This window comes from Littorina saxatilis, linkage group LG2, assembly GCF_037325665.1.
Source record: "Littorina saxatilis isolate snail1 linkage group LG2, US_GU_Lsax_2.0, whole genome shotgun sequence".
NCBI classification, from domain to species: domain Eukaryota; kingdom Metazoa; phylum Mollusca; class Gastropoda; order Littorinimorpha; family Littorinidae; genus Littorina; species Littorina saxatilis.
In genome coordinates this window covers 38,935,786-38,959,203 of record NC_090246.1, presented here as the reverse complement: position 1 = coordinate 38,959,203, position 23,418 = coordinate 38,935,786, and the positions used below count along the sequence as shown (strand labels likewise).

General features: G+C 41.3%; 1 protein-coding gene across 2 annotated transcripts in view; it reads right to left on the bottom strand.

Moving 5' to 3' along the window:
- Nucleotides 1-3,555: 3,555 nt before the first annotated feature.
- The window catches only part of LOC138958950 (protein PERCC1-like), a 24,386-nt gene continuing 4,523 nt past the window's right edge, over nt 3,556-23,418 (bottom strand). The window contains exons 1-2 of one of the 2 annotated variants that reach the window (XM_070330297.1): nt 18,628-18,973; nt 3,556-5,667 (exon numbers count right to left, since the gene is read on the bottom strand). In XM_070330297.1, the coding sequence (XP_070186398.1) occupies nt 4,266-5,345 (1,080 nt within the window). In that variant the 5' untranslated portion in view covers nt 5,346-5,667; nt 18,628-18,973 and the 3' untranslated portion in view covers nt 3,556-4,265. Of the gene's footprint in view, nt 5,668-18,627; nt 18,974-23,418 lie in introns of those variants that run through there. The other variant, XM_070330298.1, reaches the window with a different exon arrangement.

Below are 23,418 nucleotides of genomic sequence, written 5' to 3'. Positions count from 1 at the left end.
CAGATGACCAGTGCGGGAATTTAAGTCTCCTAACAGACAAACATAATCATTATCTAACCCAAACTGCATATACACCTCTTCTAGTTCAGCACAAACATCTTTGTTATGGTAAGGTGACCCTTCAGGGGGAATATATAAAGCACAGAAAAGGGTGTCACGTCCAAGTATTTTCTTATCTAACTTAAAAAATAACGCATTCTCACACATTTCTACATCCAAAAATCTATACCATATTTTCATCTCTTCTTTTATCTTATGTGATAGCTTTTTTTCTTCAAAAATAGTTATATTATTAGCAAACACTTCCCGTAATAAAACTAATACACCACCTGATTTTCTGCGAAATGTTCCTCTATTCTTATAGAATGCTATATAACCTGGAATGTTAATCTCATCAATATCATCAAGTTTGCTCTCGCTAAAACAAATAATGTCATATTTGGCAATAAATTTCACAAATTCAGGAAATTTTAGCTTTGAAGTGATTCCACAGACATTAAGCGCTAAGCAGGAGATTATATCAGGATTATCCTCAATACTATATTCAGTACCAAAGGAATCTCCAATCTCACTATCAACATTGTATACATCTATTTTAACAGTAGATTTGTTACGTACATTCTCAACATCTAACGAGTCAAAATGAACATCAACATCTGACATTACAACAACATTATCCATTTCATGCGCATTGCCAACATCCAGAGAGTCATGCAGAATATCAACATCAGAAACATTTGCATACACATCAACAACATCAACATCATCAGTATCACCACAGTCTTTCACCACTCTGTCTTCACCTCCCTCTTCACCACCATCATCACCCCAGACATTCACTATATCTTCATCACCACAGTCATTCACACTGTCTTCACCCCTCTCATCACCACCATCACCATCACAGTCATTCACTCTGTCTTCACCCCTCTCATCACCACCAACACCACCACAGTCATTCACTCTGTTTTCACCCCTCTCATCACCACCATCACCACCACAGTCATTCCCTCTATCTTCACCTCTCTCAACACCACCATCACCACCACAGTCATTCACTCTGTCTTCACCTCTCTCATCACCACTATCATTACCACAGTCATTCACTCTGTCTTCACCTCTCTCATCACAACTATCATCACCACATTCATTCCCTCTATCTTCACCTCTCTCAGCACCACCTCTGACTTCACCTCTCTTATCACCATCATCACCATCACAGTCCTTCACCACTTTGTCTTCACCTCCCTCTTCACCATCATCACAATCCTTCACCACACTGTCTTTACCTCTCTCATCACCACCATCACCATCACAGTCCTTCACCACTCTGTCTTCACCTCTCTCATCACCACCATCACCATCACAGTCCTTCACCACTCTGTCTTCATCTCCCTCTTCACCATCATCACAGTCCTTCACCACTCTGTCTTCACCTCTCATCACCACCATCACCATCACAGTCCTTCGCCACTCTGTCTTCACCTCTCTCTTCACCACCAAAGTCTTTCCCTAAACCACCACCTCCTTTCTTCTCATAGTTCGCAGCACCACACACCTGACTCACATGAGGGGGAGACGCTGAATCAATGCCCCCAGGGCACCGCTAACCCTCGGCCATGGCAGACCCCAAACCCCCATCTGCAGGTTCCTCAGCAAGATGCGACAGACCCAGGGCATGGTAGTCGACTTCGGTGACGCCCAGCTTGAATAGATCATCAGGCGTGTCAATGACGACCGGTTTGGGACGGTCTGATGGATGAAGGCCAGGAGGTGACTTCTTCGCACAGAAGATCTTGCCGCTGCGTCTGCTTCTCGCGTCTTCGGGCTTTTTGAGCGGTGAGGATGGAACACATCCGAGTGTATGTTTGCATTGGTAATAAGGGTTTTGGTTTGAAAAATGGGGTTTAGATGCACTTTAATGACCAAAGTCATTAATTAATTTTTAAGCCTCCAAGCTGAAATGCAATACCAAAGTCTGGCCTTCGATCGTCAAAGATCGTTTTATAAACAAATTTTTTTTTTAAATTTTAGAATTTTAATGACCAAAGTCATTAATTGATTTTTAAGCCTCCACGCTGAAATGCAATACCAAAGTCCGGTCTTCGTCAAAGATTGCTTGGCCAAAATGTCAATCAATTTCATTGAAAAATGAGGGTGTGGCAGTGCCGCCTCAACTTTTACAAAAAGCCGGATATGACGTCATCAAAGACATTTATTGAAAAAATGGGGAAAAAACCGTCTGGGGATATTATACTCAGGAACTCTCAAAATTGTACTTGTTTTATCTCTGCAGCTATCGAGTCATTACAAATCAGACATCAAGAAAGAGATAGGCGGAGCTAAATAAGACAGTCATCTCACACGAACCTCCCCTTCAAGTTCGACAACACCTCCCGACTTGCTGTCACGACAATATTATGTTACACACGCGGCGTGTTTATCTCTCCGACACTCAACCTTTCCGTCATGCTTTCAGTGCCTGTCATGCGACTATCTGTTCGGAAGAAAGTGATGTTGAGGCGATGAAACTGACAAGTGAGTGATTCATCATAATAATACAGTGGGAAGACTAGAACCGACCCCTTTCCCGAATTTGGACCCCCCCCCCCCCCCCTTTTTTTTCAGACCACGTTTTCTGAAGAATCCTGAATATAAACGGTATGTTTATTTACATCCCACCCCATTTTAGGCTTGCTCCCTTTTTGATGCCTGATTTGATGAGACATTTGTGCTACTGTACATTTTGAGTTCTACCAAGAATTTGTCAAACCCATTATAACCAGCGTGAGGTGGAGACGCCCTCCTCTGTGTTTGTTTCTTTATTTTGAAACCCACAAGGATGATTTGTGAAACTGAATGTGTGTACGACTGCGTGTACGCCGTGCGTGCGTATGTATGCGTGTGAGGAAGGGAGTTTCTGTACACGCACTGGTGTAAATAGCCGTGTGCCTATCTTATCTGTTTCGCTGTCATCAGTTTGACGGTGGTCTGTCACGCTGCTATTTCAACCATGTCTTCATGTACTGCTTAATCAGGGTAGGTACCCGCAGGTATCGGGGTGGTGCCTCACGATCCTCCGAGTTACTATCGGGTGTTTGTGTTGTCTTCTCACCTGGGAGCCTTTATCTTGTTTCTACCCCCTCCCACTGTTGTCCCCCAACAACTCTGTGCAATGCGCAAGATGCATAACTCAGTGATAACTTCAATATGACACCCCATGGTTGTCGCCCCTTTCGTGCAATCTTGAAACAAGCCGTTCGTGTTTGTGGATGACTGAATTGGATTTTGATGTGATCATGATAAGCAGGAGTAGTAGGGTAGTGTGAGAACAGTCATGGATACGAAGAGACAAAGGCACACAGACAGACAGACAGACAGAGACATAGACAGATTTACAGACAGACCGTCACGTTCGTTACACAGACCGTCTCTCTCTCTCTCTCTCTCTCTCTCTCTCTCTCTCTCTCTCTCTCTCTCTCTCTCTCTCTCTCTCTCTCTCTCTCTCTCTTTTCAGACAGTCAACTTTATTCAAAAGGCGGTCAACTAGTAGTAAACATGTGTCACAGTTTATTGCAATTGCACAACAGTAGCAAACATAATGATAATAGTCGTATTTTGTTACAATAAAGATACGGGTATTAATGACTGGTGCAAGACGACTCACAAAAGAACGAATTCGTCGTCATTATTTTGTTTACATTATAGACGTACCAATAATGATTTGATTTTATGCCCGCTGTCGCCGTTGATTACAGTTAGGATTTTCAAGTTTTCATAGTTATTCTGTTGATCTTTGAGAACAGCAAGACAAGAACACGTAAAACATTACCCTGTTTACGAAAAAGCACCGAATATATTTAGAATAGCAGAGAGACTAAAGTCAGTCCACCATATGCATATGAAGATGAAGGTATACTCTCTCTCTCTCTCTCTCTCTCTCTCTCTCTCTCTCTCTCTCTCTCTCTCTCTCTCTCTCTCTCTCTCTCTCTCTCTCTCTCTCTCTCTCTCTCTCTCTCTCTCTCTCTCTCTCTCTCTCTCTCTCTCTCTCTCTCAATCTGTCTCGCATGTTTTGGCAACTGACAGTCAGCATATACACAATTGCCAACCGCCCATCCCCATCCCATCTTTCACTTGTTCAACCTCCAAGCGCGTCCTCGATCATGCGCACGACGCACCTCAACGAAGCCACCGTAGACCCATATATATGATTATTCATTCTCTGTAAGAACATTCACTCTTGCAGCCAATCCATGCCAGCTGTATTACAACCTCCTCTTCCTCGACGATGACGAATCGGACGAAGTGGACGTGAAGGTTTCAGAGACAGCCGAGGTCCTGTGCTGTTGCTGCTGTTGCTGCAGCTGGATCTGATGCAAGGGATGAAGCTGGTGATGCTGCATCTGAGCCTGCTCGCCATGCCAGCTCTCCATGAGGTCACTGAAATCAGGCAGCTTGGAGGATCCAAGGCTTTGAAGAACACTTGAGGTCACTACCGGGACGTCAACGTTGCCTGTCCCCGGAGGTCCTGATACTCCGGGTTCTTTCCAGAACGACTCTGGGAGGTGACGTTGGTGCATTGGCACTGTCCCTGACGCACTGTCTGTTTCTGTTCTAGGGCGCTTTCCTGAGCCGCTATGATGAGTGGAGCTGTTCTTGTTTTTGTTCGCTTTCAGTCCCTGTTCGAAGAGATCCTTCAACCCGCCTAGCCCTTTAGAAGTATCTGCCTTCCCCGAGAAGGAGTTTCTGTTGTCCTCGGGAATGTCAGCGTCTTTGTGTCGAGACTTCGATTTGGACGACTTGGAATCACCGAAGTCCCCTTGAGCCATCTTCAGGAGGTCAGCGTAGTAGAGTTCCCGGCCTGATTTTATGGCCGTCCATTTGTCCTCGTACACGTCACAGGAATCCTCGTCGCCCTTCTTGCGTCCGAAGAATTTCTGAATGTCGGTGTTGACCATGTCAGCAAACTGCAGCAGCTGACGAGTCATGTCAGGCTGACGCTGTCTGTTGCGATAGGCCAACAGCTCCTGCTGAAGCTCCTCCTCCAAGTCACTCATGTCATCCTCATCCACATCCTCTTCAAACTCCTCCTCCTCCTCTTCCTGACGGGACATTGTGGGAGGATTGGGAGGAGGGAGGTGTTGGAAGGAGAAAGGAGGAGGATGGAGCTGAGCACCTGAGAAGCTGAGGGGCGTGAACTGTCTTCTGTCCATGGGGGGGAGGGGGAGGGGGTGAGTCAAGGCGAGGGAAGGGGGAGGTGCCAGAGGAGGATGTAGGGTCTGAAAACGAGGCGGGGATGCGCGCGCCGCGTGCACTGCTGCTGCCATGACGTCACTCTCGTGCATGGGCTGAATCAGCACCAGAAAGTAACAATCACCTCCACCACTACGATAAAAAGAATGTTTTTCTCATGACATCGAAAACAGCCGTGAATTGTGTCAACACAGGACAGACGTGTAGGAGAGGGCCTTCAAACACGAACAGCTTCATAATTCACCATCACATTTGCAGAGTCGCTCAGGAACACGACCAAAATCAAGCCATTTCTCTGTAGATGTGTGAGGCTCCAGAGAGTTGAAGCATCCCAGGCAAGGAAAGGCGTTCACCAAATGAAAGGGACCAAGACGTTATCCGCAAAGTTCCACCGTCAGTGTCTTCTCCGGTTACCTGGTAACAGAAAACAGATGGAAAAAAGTGAATCATCGTTGTTATTTCTTGTAGAATTGATTTTATATTTTTCTATTGCCACCGTTTTATTTCACCTTCATTTTGAAACTAGTATACCGTGTATCAGTATTTGAGCGTGACTGTCTTATTTACAAATTACATTTGATATGAGTCGGAGAAAATAGTTAATTTTCATGTGGATTGGATTGGATACCGCTTGTGCAAAGCATGGAAACTTGTCGGCAGTGCTCACTTGTAATTTTAGTTTGAGCGTATGATGCATTTGCCATCATTGAAGACACTGCTTTCAAAAGCTCAAGCGACGCATGTAAGAGTCAGGACATCGCTCGTGTCTCTTCTACATGCTTCCACAACAAAACAGAACTAACATGTTGGGAGGTACTCACGTTTGAGCAATGAACATGTTTTCTATCTTTCTCAAAATTGCAAGGTTTTCATAAGGTTTTAAATTTCCCGTTTGTTCGTGGAGCTATAAACCTATAATAACAGACATGTGACTAGGCGTCTGAAGGGGGACACTGAACACACACCAGGCAATAAAAAAGAAAGAAAATGTTGATGTACAAATCAAACAAATTAACAAAAGTTAATAACATGACTAATCAATTAGGGGCAGAATGGAGACGGCAAAAACGTGGAAGAACCGGAGAGACTATCCAGGATGTGTGAGTGTGTGTGTGTGTGGGGGGAGGGGTATGTTTGCTTGCCTAGAACAGGTGTTTTATTTGGTGCAGGTGACGATTATCAAAACGTGCAGACTTTTCCGATTATCTGGACCCCCCACTCTGTTTGACTGACAGGTCTGAGTGAGAAACGATGTCGTGGCCATGAGTTGTTACATTGACATCTGTTTTAGTTTGGTTTGTTTTCTTTCAACTTGTTTTCTTTTATTATTCTCGTTTCTTTCTTTAGTTTACATTGCTTTTCTTAGAATGCGTAAAGCCTTTCTTTTTCTGTTTCGTCGTCGTCGTTGTTGTCGTTGTGGCTTTGTTTTGTTGATATTTTCAGCGTTTGTACCAACCCTTTCTGTAACCTTCTCTAGTCTCATGCAGGTCTTTCAGTAATGGCTGTCGGGTGTGTCAGTGTTGGAATGAACTTTGGCCTTCCGCGATCCCACTTTGACACTGATCCGTCCCAGCTTTAACTGCCTACATCTTCCATTCATACCGCTTTTATGTCTATACGTGTGTCTTATACTTTCCCTGTTAGTACGAGTGTGGGACTGGGAGTAGCCTCTGGTGTCTGTCCGTTTGGACGTGGAACGTATGTGTGCATGCGGTGAATTCGGTGGATATTCAGTGTTTCCTCCTGCCCAAAGCTGAGCAGCACTCCCTCTCTCCCGCCCAGCACACACACCCAAATAATAGTGGGTATATATCACGCCAAAATGATGATCAAAGAAAGTCTAATTCTCCGTGTGGCTGTGTCTGTATGTGCGTTTTATCATACTCGATCACGATTCATGATTTTTACATTTAGTCAAGTTTTGACTAAATGTTTTAACATAGAGGGGGAATCGAGACGAGGGTCGTGGTGTATGTGTGTGTGTGTGTGTGTGTGTGTGTGTGTGTGTGTGTGCGTGTGTGTTGTGTGTGTGTGTGCGTGTGTGTAGAGCGATTCAGACCAACTACTGGACCGATCTTTATGAAATTTGACATGAGAGTTCCTGGGAATGATATCCCCGGACTTTTTTTTCTTTTTTTCGATAAATATCTTTGATGACGTCATATCCGGCTTTTTGTAAAAAGTTGAGGCGGCACTGTCACACCCTCATTTTTCAATCAAATTGATTGAAATTTTGGCCAAGCAATCTTCGACGAAGGCCGGACTTTGGTATTGCATTTCAGCATGGTGGCTTAAAAATTAATTAATGACTTTGGTCATTAAAAATCTGAAAATTGTAAAAAAAAAAATATTATTTTAATAAAACGATCCAAATTTACGTTTATCTTATTTTTCATCATTTTCTAATTCCAAAAACATATAAATATGTTATATTTGGATTAAAAACAAGCTCTGAAAATTAAAAATATAAAAATTATGATCAAAATAAAAAAATTGAAATCAATTTAAAAACACTTTCATCTTATTCCTTGTCGGTTCCTGATTCCAAAAACATATAGATATGATATGTTTGGATTAAAAACACGCTCAGAAAGTTAAAACGAAGAGAGGTACAGAAAAGCGTGCTATCCTTCTCAGCGCAACTACTACCCCGCTCTTCTTGTCAATTTCACTGCCTTTGCCACGAGCGGTGGACTGACGATGCTACGAGTATACCTTGCTGAAAAATTGCATTGCGTTCAGTTTCATTCTGTGAGTTCGACAGCTTGACTAAATGCTGTATTTTCGCCTTACGCGATTTGTTAAACGGGCCCGGTAGCTCAGTTGGTAGAGCACTGGACTTGTGATCGGAAGGTCGCAGGTTCGAATTCGGGCCGGGACGGACACGGGTCAACTTTATGTGCAGACCCAGAGACGGAAGCCATGTCCCACCCCCGTGCGTCATCACAATGGCACGTAAAAGACCTTGGTCATTCTGCCATAAGTGCAGGTGGCTGAATACACCTAAACACGCAGACACCTGGGTAGCGCGACTCCGTTGCTGCTAGCTTTCCACTGGGAGGAAGCGACCCGAATTTCCCAGCGATGGGACAATAAAGTAATGAAAATGAAAATGAAATGAAATGAAATGTTCTTTCTTCTTATGTGCAGGTTTGAAACCGAAACATAATTTTAAAAAAAATTTAAAAAAGTGTCACCAGCCGCCTCACCCCAACCCCACACCTTAAACTTCATCCCCCCCCCCAACCACCCCACCCCCCCCCCACACCACACACACACACACACACACACACACACCCACCCCTTCCCCAAGTGTCACAATTCCAGCACGTGGGCACCCATTGTTGTCGCTTTACAAGGAACTCGTCTCCCAGTGCAGCAAGAGGTCGAATCGAGCAGTGTTGGAATTAATAAAGATCCCTGCCACGCAGCGCAACCATGACACTGTCTGCAGACCGTTGTTAGGCTGTGCTGCTCTCGTTCTGTCAGCCCTGTATCGCCAATACGGGTGGAGGGCGGGGTGGGGTAGCACTGACTAATGATCCTAACGACCAATTAGTGACAAGAACGACTGCTAAACGGGCCCTTTTCTAACGCAACGGGATCAGGAGTGGATCTAAGGATGGAGTAAGCATTTGCCGAAGCAGTCAGTGAAGAGGGTACATATGTATCTCCAGAACTTGAAATAGTGCCGTACGTAGAACTGACGTCACATATCGAAAGAAGAGGGATCTGTCACATCTGCTGTATATCCAGGTTTCCCAATTGCTTCGTTTCCGGCCGATTTATGTGGAGCACGTAATGCGCACAAAAAATATTGGCGGTCTAGAAGTGTCGTCTGCGCAATGATCGCGGCGGCTTTCTTGACCGCCAAGGACGACCACGCACGTTGTGAGACGTCATTCGTTGGACCTCAATAGCCCTTCCGGGGAAAAAATAAAAAATGTTCACAAACTTCTTTAGCTAAAGACCATGGCCCAAAAACTCAAACCTGCGCAAAACTTCATGATTCTTTGTCACGTATTTGTACCCCCGACTGAAGCATGTGGATCGACTTGGACGTGAACGAATCGGTTTTCTTTGGATGCTACGCCATGCAGTGTCGATGATATGCTCAGTATACAGCAATCTACGTCTGCGGCCAAGGTGAAGGTGAATCCGAAAGTATTGTTATTGCGATGGGACCCTCCCCCGGAAACCATGCGCCTTCAACCAGTAGAACCTGCTATCAAGCACGTTCACCGTCTGAACAAATCGTGAGTTTGTCCTCCCACGCAAAGCTCCCACTATCCAAAGCCTGAAGGAAGTTGGTGTCACGAGAAAAAAAATCACAAGACAAGATACTTTTTCCTGTTTGACTCCCTTTGTAATGCTCGCACAACTCAATCTATCATTTGGTGACACTATCAGTCTATAAAACTCAGTTCAAATGAATGAAACAGTAAAAGAGCGAGTGATGTATGCAAGGCATGCATGCAATGCTGCTTAAGTAAGCTGATCGCTGACTTCGGTAATTACAAAAAGAACACACCATAGCCCAATGTTGTCGTGGTGGCTTATTGTCCTGAACAGTTCATAATACTAGATACGGCCTTCTGGCATTTAAACTACTACCTGCTCTTGACTTACTAGAATATAGATAGCAGAAAACAGCCGTGCATCTAAGCTTGGAACACAAAAAGACATACACAGAGACAGACGTACGCTCGCACGCATGCACGCACACACACACACACACACACACACACACACACACACACACACACACACACACACACACACGCGCGCGCGCGCGCGCACGCACAAGCCGTTATCTCCGATCTTCAGCTATCTTACTCACTACTCATATGCCATCTTTCAGAAACCATAATAAATTCCAAATCCTTGTGAATAACTATCTTTAAAACGTTAGCCGATCTCGTGGTAGGCCTATCAACATAACAAATAGATCTATTCCAGTCATGTGTTCTTGAAATAATCACAGCAATGTTGAACTCTGTAAGCCTTGCACTTCATCACTCTCAAGTGTTACAAAATATAGCGGGAGGGCCCTGGCTGCCGGTAACAGATGTTGCTTGATGAACATGTGTTACATGTTGCTTAGAAACAGGTAATATCTGGTCATAAGCTAACACTCGTACGTGTTTGGAAGCTTATGGGTGAATAGGTAGGCTTTATAAGCTTATAGGTGTACATGTAGGTTATTTTAGAAGTGTTATATGTAGGCTACTCTACACCATTGTGTATTCGTAAAATGTGTGTCTAGAGTTTTAAAAGCTGCACCGTTATGCTACGACTATGCTAATATCGGTCTGTCAGGTCAGTTTGTTGGCTCCATGTGCCACCTCAGAGTAGGGCTAATTGATATTACTGTTCAAAGATCTGTATTTTTCACGAGAACATTTGTGTAACAGACATGCGTATAACAAGCGGCGTACCATGCTAAGCATGTCCATGAGTATCCATGGAAGCTTACCCGGCGTAATCATTGCCAGAAAGCCACTCAGTAAAAGGAATACAAACTATGTGGTAAATCGAAGGCACGGCTTACGGGAAAGATGAAGACTGTTCGCGAGACTGGCTTGTAAAATAAGTCATAGTACGTTTCACAAGTACTTTCAACGTGTTGTTTGTTTCTAGTTCTGAGCATCCATTCTGGCAGCGCCTTATTTCGCCTTTGAATTTCAAAAAAAAAAGTTCAATATTCTGTTCCTTTATCCACCGAAGGTACATTTCTTTTGGGTTATTGTTCTTTGCCTAGTATATTCTCTTTAGTTAGCCTTCCTCTCTTTCAGAAAACAGACAACCCAAGCACTCACTTTTAACCTAACATGCATACGTACTTTTACTCTACTCTCACATGCAATTTTGCTGATAAAGTAATGGGGCTGGAAGCTTGAAGCTGCCATCCCGCTCCTCTAATGATTGATCAGCGTCCACCCAGGGTAACCCTCGTGCATATACCCCGGATAGGTGCCGCACGAAGACGGGTGTCCCTATCGCTGGCCCCCGATCCACCCGGGATCAATCTTGTGACACTTGAATAGGGCTTATCCGCCACCCACCCCCCACTTCAGCGCTCTGACACCCGTAATAGTACATAGAAGAAGGCAGGGTGGAATTCCGGGTACCCGGTTTGATTCTGTTGTGCTGCATGATGTGCGTGAATGTTTTGGTATGATGTGGTGTGTGTTTGGGGGGATGTGTGTGTGTGTGGGTGGGTGTGTGTGTGTGTGTCTGTCTGTCTGTCTAGCTGCCTGCCTGTCTGTCTGTCTATGAACGTGTGGACGAACAGTGTCACGAACATACACACACACACACACACACACACACACACACACGCACGCACGCACGCACACACACACACACACACACACACACAAACACACACACACACACACACACAGAGGGAGAGAGAGACAGAGGAAGGTAGACAGACATACGTGTGTCTACATGAAAATGCTAGATTGAAGAAAATAAGTGATATCTGTGAACCATCACTAACTTGGCGAATAGAGAACAGAGCCACTGTCATACTGGCACAGATATGCTTGTAACATTTGGGTTGATAGGTTAACAGGATAGCTCTGATTAAAGACAAGGGAATGATGAAAAGAGACATAACAAATTCTATACAGATCTTCAGAAGAAAAAAATATCGATAAACACAGTCATTGTATTTTGCTGCCGATGTGGTTTGTTACTTCCATCTGCTCCTACAAGATGTATCTCACACTAAATTAACATATGCGCCCTAAAGCAAAGATGCTACTGCTGCGTTTGGAATCCACGCATCACTCTGCCTCGATAAACTTATTGAAATCCGTCAAAAAAGGATTCTAAAGTTCAGAAATAAAGAAAAGATTTCTCAGTGACATAACTGGAATTCTCAACGATCGAAAATGATTTGAGCGATTCCAGACCGCAGGGCCTACGTGCGGGTATCAGGGGGCTTTGCAAGGTGTTGAAGCGGTTGAATGCCTCGGTCTTACGTCAAGTGGTTTCCCATGGCCTCCACAATACGACCTTATAACTTGACACGAGCAGCGCTTCCAGTTTGGCACGTTTCTCCACTGTCTGTCAATGGTCAGGGATTTGCTGCACCTGCTTTTGTGCTACGATTACTTACAGGGGAACCGGAACTAAAATGACATATAGATTTGTATTGCTGAAGGTCGAAGTGTTTATTTTATTGTAGAGAAACCGTTTGAATAGAAGAAATAAGACAATTGGTGATCGAATAACAACACTTTTAAAACTGACAAAAAAAGCAAACCGATTATATGCCACTGTTATTGAATATTCACTTGATATATAAAGTGACACAATCTTCTTTAGTGCTCAGATATAGCTTAGCTGTACTCACTGAGCGTAACTGATTCCCCTTATAAAAAAAAAACAGATACAAATTTAACACAGGTATTTTAAGGCAGTGTCCAAGAAGGTGGCGCCTATAGTTTTCCATCAACAGACACATTCAAATCAGCTGCTAAGTAGACGGTTTTTCTCTCTCATTGTCAGTAAGCATTAACCAACCCAATTATCGTGGTGACCCTTTACTGCACTCAATTTGTCCACAGTCCAGCCAGGTCTTTACAGCGGCTGTACGTAACAAAACAAATACTGAAGAATCAGTTAAGCATTATTGATGTTGTAACAAAAACTGCACTACCAAACAAAGCAGAGAAGACAACAGCAAACGTTTTTAATCATGATGAATAATATATTTCTTCATGGCTTTTGGGTTTCTTTAGCGCAAGCAGCACACACTTAAAAGCTATCCAGATGATGATTTTTTTAGTTCCTTGTTTGAGAGGATTTTCTGTAAAAAAAGGTTTGTGAAAAACATCTCCCTAACATGAAGACCTTGTCTCTTCTTCATGTAGCTCTTTATCTTGCATTAAGGTCTCGGCGCGACGTCCTAAATCCAGCGCCGGTCAATGGCTACACAAATCCTTCAATTGTTTTAAGGGGAGGGGGGGGGGGCAAATATCGTGTGTTCTGCAAAGAAAATAAACAAAAAGCTAAACAAATGTTATCCTTTGCGATGCTGCTGTCATTTCTCTGTGATTTAACAGTCCATACGATATCTTTCAAAGAGTGACTATATAGCAGTCAAACAAGCAATACATCGGTTAATCAATCAACGAAAAAGAATTTGATTGAAAAGGGTACCAAGAGAAGCTTTCAAGTTTGTGTGGCTATTTGATGTTTGTTTGTTTGTTTGTTTTATTGTTATCTTTTTATCGCTGTTTATTGTATAGGCTATCAAAAGGTGTTACACGCAGTAAAAGGATCCCCTTTAATGTATTTTTACCTCCTTGCTTCATGAGTCTTGTCTCTCTTACTAACAAACTCAGCTAACAGACTAAAACACTCACCAAGTTCTTGAAATAAGACCAAAATAACACACATCAGGCAAATGTTCAGATTTTTCAAGAGGATACAAATACATAAATAAAGTGTCACAAAGTGGTTTCGAATAAAGAAATTTGTCTGCAGAAAATAAAGAATGATCACGACTGTCAGAATGAAATTCTGTTGAAACTGAAACATTTAAACAAGTGACAAAGAAAGAAAGAAAGGGAAAACAGGACACAAAAAGGGGAGGAAAGAACAAAAATGAAATAAAGCATCAACAATATATAAATATATATAGATTCTACGTTAAAAAAAAAATATATATATTTTGTTTTGCTGTTGTAGCTTTTTGTAATCATTTCTAATATCAGTTATACTCCTGTTTTCCGTTATCTTCTTTTTTTGTTGGTTTGAATGTATGACCGAAGTTTATTTTAGAATGAATGTGTAAAGCGCCTGGAGACAATTGACGGGACTCGCGCTATAGAAAAGTTATTTATTAATATTATTATTATTACGACCGTCGGTAGTTAGTAGTATTCTCAATGTCGGGGTACGTTGGTACGTTGGTATATAGCAACACTCGTTGTTGTCTTGCATCCTTGAATCAACTTTACGTCACAAATCAGACCGAAAAGTCGAGAGTAAAATTGTCATTTATAGTTACAGACTTTCTTTTTATCCCATTTTAAATCTCTCAGTCTTCGACGGATATGAAATTGCAAATTCGGAAGTCTTTGAATTAAAATGTTGGTGTGATCGGTTCGTCTGTATATATTTAAAAGAACCTGCATTCGGTGACGACTTTCGCCAAAATGCGTATAAGTAATCAATACTACATGTATAATTACATTTCTATCTCGTCTTCTCTGAACTGGTGGTTGCTGACTCCGTTGCATCACGCATCTTTTCATAGGAAAATCAGTTAGATAAAATATTGTCTGCACCCAAAAACAGCGTCATACTGCCCACATGGCTGGGTACAAAACGGTGTGACATCCACCGGAAGCAAAACTCTCGCCATACAGCCTTATAAGGTGACCTTGGAAGTGATAAGCTAGAGAACATGGAAAAACATCTAATACTTCAACCATCAAGTCATATTCTTGAATTATTTTTTTTCTTTTCTTTTTTAATGTTTTATAGCTTACAGATTGTTATTGAATATTAAACGCACGACCTTCCCACACACATATTATCTTGTTGCGCACTTGATATTCCTATTCTAGTTTTTTTCAAAAACTGTTTTGTTTAGCGTCCTTAGCTCAAAAAGTGTCTTCTGCGGTCATCTATGTCTCTTTCATCTTACTTTTTAAAGCATAAAAGCTGTTTTGTGTAACCGTTCAAGTCACTGATTGAACCAAAAAAATAACGTTTCATTTACATTTGATTTGGACTTAGACATATAGTCCACTGTGTATTGGGTACTTAAGATTTCGGGAAAAATTGGTGAAAATGGCGTTCACGAGCGCGCTTGTTGTTTGCCAGATCCCCACCCACCCCGAAGAAATCATTACATGGCAATATATGTCATAACGATGTTTCTTTTCTTTTTTTGAAGATAACTCTGTAACTGATGTAAATGATTGTGTTTGCGATAAGTGAGTTATTTTAGAATAATGTGACATGATAACACTGGATAGACAACTTTGACTCAACATGAACGGTAAATACAAGTTGGTCGTGAACTTGCGGTTCACCGGTCAGAGGACCAACACACTTATCTTGAAAATGAACCATTGATTTAACGATGAAACGGGCTTTAATGTGTATTTGTCGTGGTCTATACCTGGTACCCCGCCATCTTTACTTCCACACAAAGGAAGTCAAACTTACTGTCGTGTACAGGTTTAGATTCCAGGTCAATTTTCTCACGTTCAAATCAGCGACTCCAATCCAAAATATAAGTTTGGATATGAAATGGTTAAAACCGGAAGTACACAATGGGTTTGCTTATTTTTAGAATAAAAATAGATATGCAAAGGCTGTTTGCCACGAAGGCGACCAGGTTCAGTAAAGGTCAGTAACGGGCAGTTTAAAAAGATAAATATAAGGTAGCAAAAACTTAGACTGTATATTTTTTATAAACAAAATTAGATCAGAAGAAGGTGTTTGCAACAAAAATCAACCAGCTCAGGTCAAGGTTAGTAATGGCAACCACATGTACGACGAACCAAGGATAAACCCAGCTGAACCAACATAGTAATTCTCAACCGACAGCTTTTGCAAGAAAAGAAATGTATGGTTCATAAAACTATAAGTAAACGGTATTTCTTTTTCCAAACGAGTGTAAAAACACTTTATATTTTTAGATTAAAATAGATCAGGAGAGGGTCTTCGCCACAAAAGTCGACCAGCTTGGAACGAGGTTAGTAATGGCTTTCAAAAAGAGGTACAAAGGAGACACTCAACGGTCTCTGTTTGAAAATTCTTGCCGTCAAGACTGGAGACGGCGATAGAGAAAGTTTATGAGAGATTCATTTTCGCCGATAGACATAATACATCATGAGAACTTCTTGTCGGTGTGCCACGCACGTAGGCCAATACATTGAACACTGTTTCCCACTTGGGTGTTTTGTATGCTTGTAGTTGTAGCTTCCAATTCTTTAGCTACCACTTGAGTAAAAATGTTGTTCATTTTCCACTCCTATAAAATTAAACACACACACACACACACACACACACACGAACGCACAAACACAACCGCACACACACACACACACACACACACACATCCATTTTGACAGAGAATAGATGCCAGGGGCAAGATAGAGAGGTGTGGACAACTGAAGAAGATTACCTATCATTTCCCTAAATTATTTGTATTCCCGTTGAAAATTAAAAATACATGTGACACAGATAAGATGTCAGTAGAATGGAACAGAGCAGTACACAGCTAAAAAGAATAATAGAAAATATTTGTATCACCTGCTTAAATTGAAATGCGATTACCTTACAAATTAGCGTCTTATAGACTGAATATAAAACAACGACGACGAATACGACGGCAAAAACAACAACTACGACAACAACAACAAAAACTACTACAACAACATCAACAACAACAACAACAATAGTAAAAACAACCACAACAAGTCAACAACAACAGAACAAAGAAAAAATACTATTACTAAAATTATGTTCCATCGTTTCCGTTGTGTTGAAGCAAATAGTCAGGTGCCCGTAAAATATGTTTAAAAAAAATAATGTTAATATTATTTTAGATTGTCGCCAATGTGCAACTTAAATAAATCCTTTAAAAAAAAAAAAAAAGTTTTCACAGTCAGCCTTGCAATACAAGTTTCAGAGGTCAATAGTCTCGTTCAGTCCAGACAGCCGGAAGACGAGAGTTTGGCCAAGATTTACGAGCGTACATTCAGTTGATAAACCTTCAACAGCCCTTCGGACGTCGTGTTTTGAAAGGAGCTATTTACGAGAGTGAGATGATTGGTCTGATTCGCGGGGCCATTGAAAAGGAGAACTGATTATCGCTAATAGCCCGCACTTTATCCCTGCGCACACAGCGACGGTGGTGGAAAGGTGTGTGGATACGGGAAGTGATACGACGCTGTGCACATTTATTTTGTTGTGAAACTGTGTCGGCCTTTTTTTGTTGGCTGTACGTATTTGGCCTACATCTGTTTTAAAAGCCACCTCCTTGTTTTCTTGTTGTGCGTGTGAGGCGGGGAGGGGGGGGTTATTGGACACGATTTCCTGCACATTCATGTTGATGTAAATGGCGTCAGTCCTTTTAAGTTTGGCCTATATCTGGTTTTGATGCCAACACCTTTTTCTTGTTGTTTTTCTTGGTGTTTTTCTTGTTATATTCATGTTTATGTCAGGGTGTGTCCTGAAAGGCATACAGGTGTGATTTGTTTTGGTTTTTTAAAGACGTACAATTTGCCACAATGTCATATCATACAAACTCAGCCTATCATCTGAGAAATTTTCGCCCTCACTGTAATTTATGACATAAAATGAAGCTGGCTACTTTTCAACTTCACAAACTTGTTGACATTGCCACCACCCCACAATCCAATTAATATATTTCTACATTGTAATTTCACCGATAAACTAACCGAGAACACCTGATCATGGCAGTATTGGCCACTACTCACGTTTCCTTCTGTCATTATTTCTTTCTTTTCCTTAGTAACCATATTTTGTGCAACACATGTATGATTCGTCTCTGTATTAACAGCTTCTTTTCCTTAGTAGCATTATTTTGTGGGTGATCTGTTTTCTTTTGCTATACGAACGCACCCGGCCTATACGATCGCCGGTTTGAACAAATTGGCCGCCATCAACAATTAATTAGACTCTGAAAATCAGCGCAAGATTGGCGTGTGAACTGCTGGCAGTGTTGCTGGAGCATTAGTCAGATTGACACCCGATAGTTTCCAGCCAGCCACAAACACCAATCTAAACAGTTCTGAATTTCCATTGGCATTAGTTTGCAATCAAGTAAGTTTACATGGACCTGTAGGTCGATTACCTCCTGCAACTGTAACTGAACACCAAGTTATGTTGCAGAAATGAACTCGGGCGGACAGACTTTGGCACTTTTCAACCCTGTTTACGAAACTTTGATTTTACACTACCATTTTAAGGCGTTTTGTTCTCTTATTTGTTTATATTCACCACTGACGGACATCGGTTCTGATATGGATTTTGTAAAGAATTTGATACTGAGGAGGTTTCTGTTTTGTGGACTTAGTGTATGGCTTCTTTTGTACAGATGTTGGTAAGTCAAAAAGCATTTTCGCTCTGAGAATGGCATGGCAGGTGGTTTTCTACATCTGGGTTCAGAAGTAGATCGCTCCGAACACACTGACTGCTCAACTGTTAGCAGACACGTGTATATTGAATAAGCTGTCCTTGATTAAATTAAAAAGAAAAAGCAACAGAACTATTCCGACACATGTAGATACCAAGGGCTTGTACTTGCTATCGTAGGTTCACTAAACACCAGTTCACCAAACACGTAGGCTACACTGAATCGAAAGCACTCACCTGCTTATTTCCGCGTCAAACCAAAAGGTACTTCTCCGCAGCTTCCTCACTAAAAGCAAACGTTCCTCGCACAAATATCCCCTCGTAGTTTCATTCGCGCACCTCCTGCTAATGACACAACGAGAGCTATTTTGGTTCTCCGCACTTAGTAAACTGTCTGGAAGAAGTGCGCACTAAACATGTCTAGCAGACGTGAAAATCCTTTTAAAATATTCATACTCGTTTCTCGGGAATCCTGCGAAATTCCAGTCCTTTACAGTACAGAACGTGAGACCTAGCACATCTCAGTCCATCGCAGGTGTTCGAGACACTAACAGAATAAACTACAGTCCCTCGGCTCGCAGCGAGACAGTGTTTATTCTTTTAGTTATCTCCGACGAAAACGGAAACTGGGTCACCATTTTGAGGGCCGCCGTCACTGAGCCTCTCAACCAATGAATGATCGGTTGAATGTTTGCTGCGGGTGGAGCTTATCCTCCATTGGCGAAAATTTGCATATCGTTCTGTGACAAGAAAGGTTGATTGACTGAGTACGCTTTGAATTCTCTCAGAAATGTTTTTTCGAAGAATAATTAAACTTTCAACGATTAACATTTAAACAGATGTGTGGTGGTTGTTTTTTTTGATATTTATTGTTTAGTTAAACTTTGCCGACAAAACCCTATAGCAGCCGCATTTTCTGTGTTTTGAATATCCCATATTGGAAATAAAACCGATAGATCCTCACTGAAATTGTATTGTTTGTCTTTACCCCGCTACTCCGCGATAGGCCAGATGATTTCTTTTATTCGCAATAGATTCTCCTTTTATTAAACGTAGTTATTTACTTGCAAAATATCTGTTGTTATACAGTCACACCTGCCCGAGCGACCACCTCTTGATAACGACCCCCTGCCCTTTACGACCACCCAAATCAAACCACGCCGAGGTTCTTTCATATATAATTCACCCATCTTTAACGATCACCTGTCTGTAAAGAACCACTTTTTAGTTGGTACCTTGGGTGGTCGTTATTGGCAGGTTCGACTGTAGTAGCGGGATTGGGGCGAGAAAGAGGAGGGAGGAGTTCTCGTTGTTATTGTTTTCAATGTCTATCTTTTGAAATGTTATGTCTCTTCATACTGTGTGAATACGTCTTACAACATAAGTTTTTATCTGTAACGTCTGAAGTTACTCTGAGAAACCAACCACAAGGTCCTGCGATCAGTTGTGCTTAAAAATATGTCAAAATCCACTTTATTCATTGGTCCTGAGATGCATGATTCTTATATAACTAAGAATTTTAAACAAATTGACAGTTTTCAAGGCTTATTCCTTCCCGTGTAAGCAGTTCAACTCACCATTTCAGATCTGCTCAAGCTTTCACATGATATAAGATTATTCCTTCACTTGGACACATACCAAAAATGAACAGCCTTTATGCACTCTGTGCACAGTAGCATTTTATTCATAAATTAATTCATAAATCTAAAACAAAGCAAAAAGAACACGACAATTTTGACGTTTGTACCTGTGTTGTCCTTGTCTTGATGAGTACATCATTCTTTTTGTTTTTCAACATTATTTCATGAAAATGCCAACTCATCCTATTTTTAATACCAGCAAATAAAAAGTTTCAACTCTCGTGACGTGAGTGTCTGAATGGGCTGAATGGAATGATTGAAATGCCAATGAAAGGTTTGATCGTGTTTGAGATACTCGTTCAAAGGACAGAAGACGTCAAAACTGCTGTGCTGAATTGCTTGAAGTATCTATCAGCATAATTTGGATATTTTGCTTGGTGGCGTTGACAATTCAGAAAAAAATCTTTTTTGTTCTGTATTTCAAGTGCTTTTTAACCTTTTTGTACAAATCTTAATTTTTTAGGTATAACATTCATCGTGTGTAACACTTTTTATCATTCTACATAATTATTTCACTCAGTTTTTGAAATCCGCACAGTCGGGAAATAATTGGGGCAATGTCAGTCACTTTGCAAGAATGTTGTCCTACTCCTCGATTCCAAGCAGCATATATATGTGTAGTTGGGTTTCATGCAGTTTGCGTGCTTTTCAAATTCGTTTCTGTTCTATACTCCTTCACACTCCCGCTCCCAGCAAAGCCATCCATATTTCCTGCTAACTAATAGTGAACAGTTTTAAAACAAAAGGCCGAGAGAAAAATCAGAAAAAAAATCCACGCACGCATGATCCCATGGATTCTCGAGACAAGAAACAACAAGAAACTAACAAACAAAAATCAAAACTTCTAATATCATATCAAAAAACATGTAGACTGCCAACGTTCCAAAAATTCAGAATACAAAAAAACAATATTGGTCTGTTATTGGAACCTTTAATTTATGACAAAACAAAACGCTACGTTCACTGTACAGCGAACCAGCGGTCTTTTAAGTTTGTACGTCTGTCTGTCCACTGGGTCGCAGTACAGTGAACGTAACGTTTTGTTTAGTCATAAATTGAACGTGCCAATAACATACCATTCTTGTTTTTGAATTTCAGATCCGTTTATTTCATGCAGCACGCAAGCGTAGTTTGCTGACATTCTCAGTTTTCGTGCGCTGCTTTATTTTCTAACTAAAGGGCAATAAACACATATCACTTTGTCCCCTCACCCCCCCCCCCCCCTACTTACACCGACCCTCCCCACACCCATCCACACCTTCTTCACTTTTCCTCCTCGTGGACTAATTGCCAAACCAGCCAATCAATTTGCCGTTTCAAGATTATCTTGTCAAAACTTTCAAGCTAACCGGTGACATGGCGACACTGCAAGTTTTTGTTGCTGAAGATAGGATGAGGGTTAGTGTGCTATCTTGTGATAGGGGATGCGGGATGCTCTATCGAGTTTTATCTCTCTATCGAGGATGTGCCACCAAGACGCATCGTGCTGTCACGAAGGAAAGTTGTGGCTGTAGCGGCAGCCTTCCGTAAGAACGTCCAAAGAAAGATTTTAATCCTAAATTTTGCTCACCTTCCGACAGGTAGAATTCGGAGAAGGTGAGCTAAAGAACATTGTGAGTGGATGGGCGAATGTTATTTGATTAAACGCCCGAACAATGATGTGCTTGGCAAACCACACACAATAAGAGAAAAAAGAAAAGATTTTCATCCTTTACAATATATTCAGAGGATTTTTGGGTGAGGTACAAGTGGAATGGGGTTGGGCTGAAGAGCTGTTTACGATAATTATGTATAGGATTAGTCTTTCAATTTAGGAAAAGTGACGATAAGAGAAGAGCGTTTCTAATGTTTCACATCAGTACAGTCTACCGCTGAACCTTCATCACTGCACTTAGTTGGCATAAAAAATTCCCTTTGAAGATGTGTGAAAATTGCACGCATTTTTCAATTGATTGATTAGACCCTGTTCTTTTGAAAAATGTTGTACTGACAAGAAACTTCTGCTGGGACTCAGACGTCACTTTATTATAACCGCATAATGATACTGAACGTGCACACATTTTCTTACTAAGAATAAAAATAAAAGTCTGGAGGTTAGAGTGTATATGTTTGTGTGTCCGTGTACACCACAGATCTTCATGAAACTTGACAGATAAATTCTTCCAGATAATACCACCATACAGGTTTTCTTTTCTTGTGTTTTTTTTGTTGTTGTGTAATATACAAGTCTTTATTGGCGTCCTGTCTGACTTTGAAAAAAAAGTTTGATCCGCAATGTGCACGTGGCGATCGCATTTTCCTCTGTGACACAGTCCGGACTTTTGAATTGCTTTTAAGCCGGAAATCTTACAAATGAATTAACTATTTTGTTAATTTGAATTCTTAAATAATGAATCAAATGCAGAGTATGTATTGGTCCTTGATCCAAAAATATATATTGTGTATAGTGTTTCATTGAAAATATGCTAAACAAAATCTTCTTTTTTTTCAAATTAGGCTCATTGCTGGTTTCTAAGTTTACCGAGATCAGTCCGCGCTACGTATCTCGATTGAAGGATTTGGACCAGCTCAGGACTTACTAGTCTCGATAATAAAAAGCCAGTGTGTTCAGTTTCATTCTCTTAGGTAGGCAAATTTACTAAATATATTGACGTCGCTTTACGCGACTTGTTTCAATACAACTGCTGAACCTTATGCTTAGAAACCTTTAAATATTGAAGAGTGAACTTTCAAAACGTAACCATCAGCGTTCCTAATCTCAATATTGATATGGGAGGATGAAACAGAATCCTCCATGTTTATCGTTCGTGCATCGTCGTGGGTGATTGTCTCCCCCCTGTCACCAGGCCCAGTTTTCACGTGAAAGAGAGATACGCCATGACAGCGAAATTTATCAGAGAAAATGTTCGTGACACTTATGCACATCCCAAGCTCAGCATCCTGAGTTTAGATGCCACCTGCTTAAGAAATTCGTGATAGAGGAAAAGATGCATACGAACGGCCATGGAATATATCTTTACAAAACGTTGAATTATAAACAAAACGAAACATTCATTTTTTAATTCAACGTATATAATAAAATTAACTTTTTTTTCTTCTTTTTTTCTTCTTCGTTTTTTCTATTATCATACTTTATTTCTATTATTATACTTTATTTTGAAAAAAAAAGAAGGATTGAAAGGAAGAGGCAGCCCGAAAGACACACATGGAAGTAAAGTAGGGGTGTTGTGTGTGAAAGGATTTTCAATTGTTGTGAAAAGAATCCATCAGCTCTTAATCTGCAATGGCTACATCTTAAAAATCCTTTTCGCTGTTTTACAAGTTACGGAGCATATACCAACAGTTCACAGTTGTGCCGTTTGTCAACAGAGCACCATCGTCTGAAATA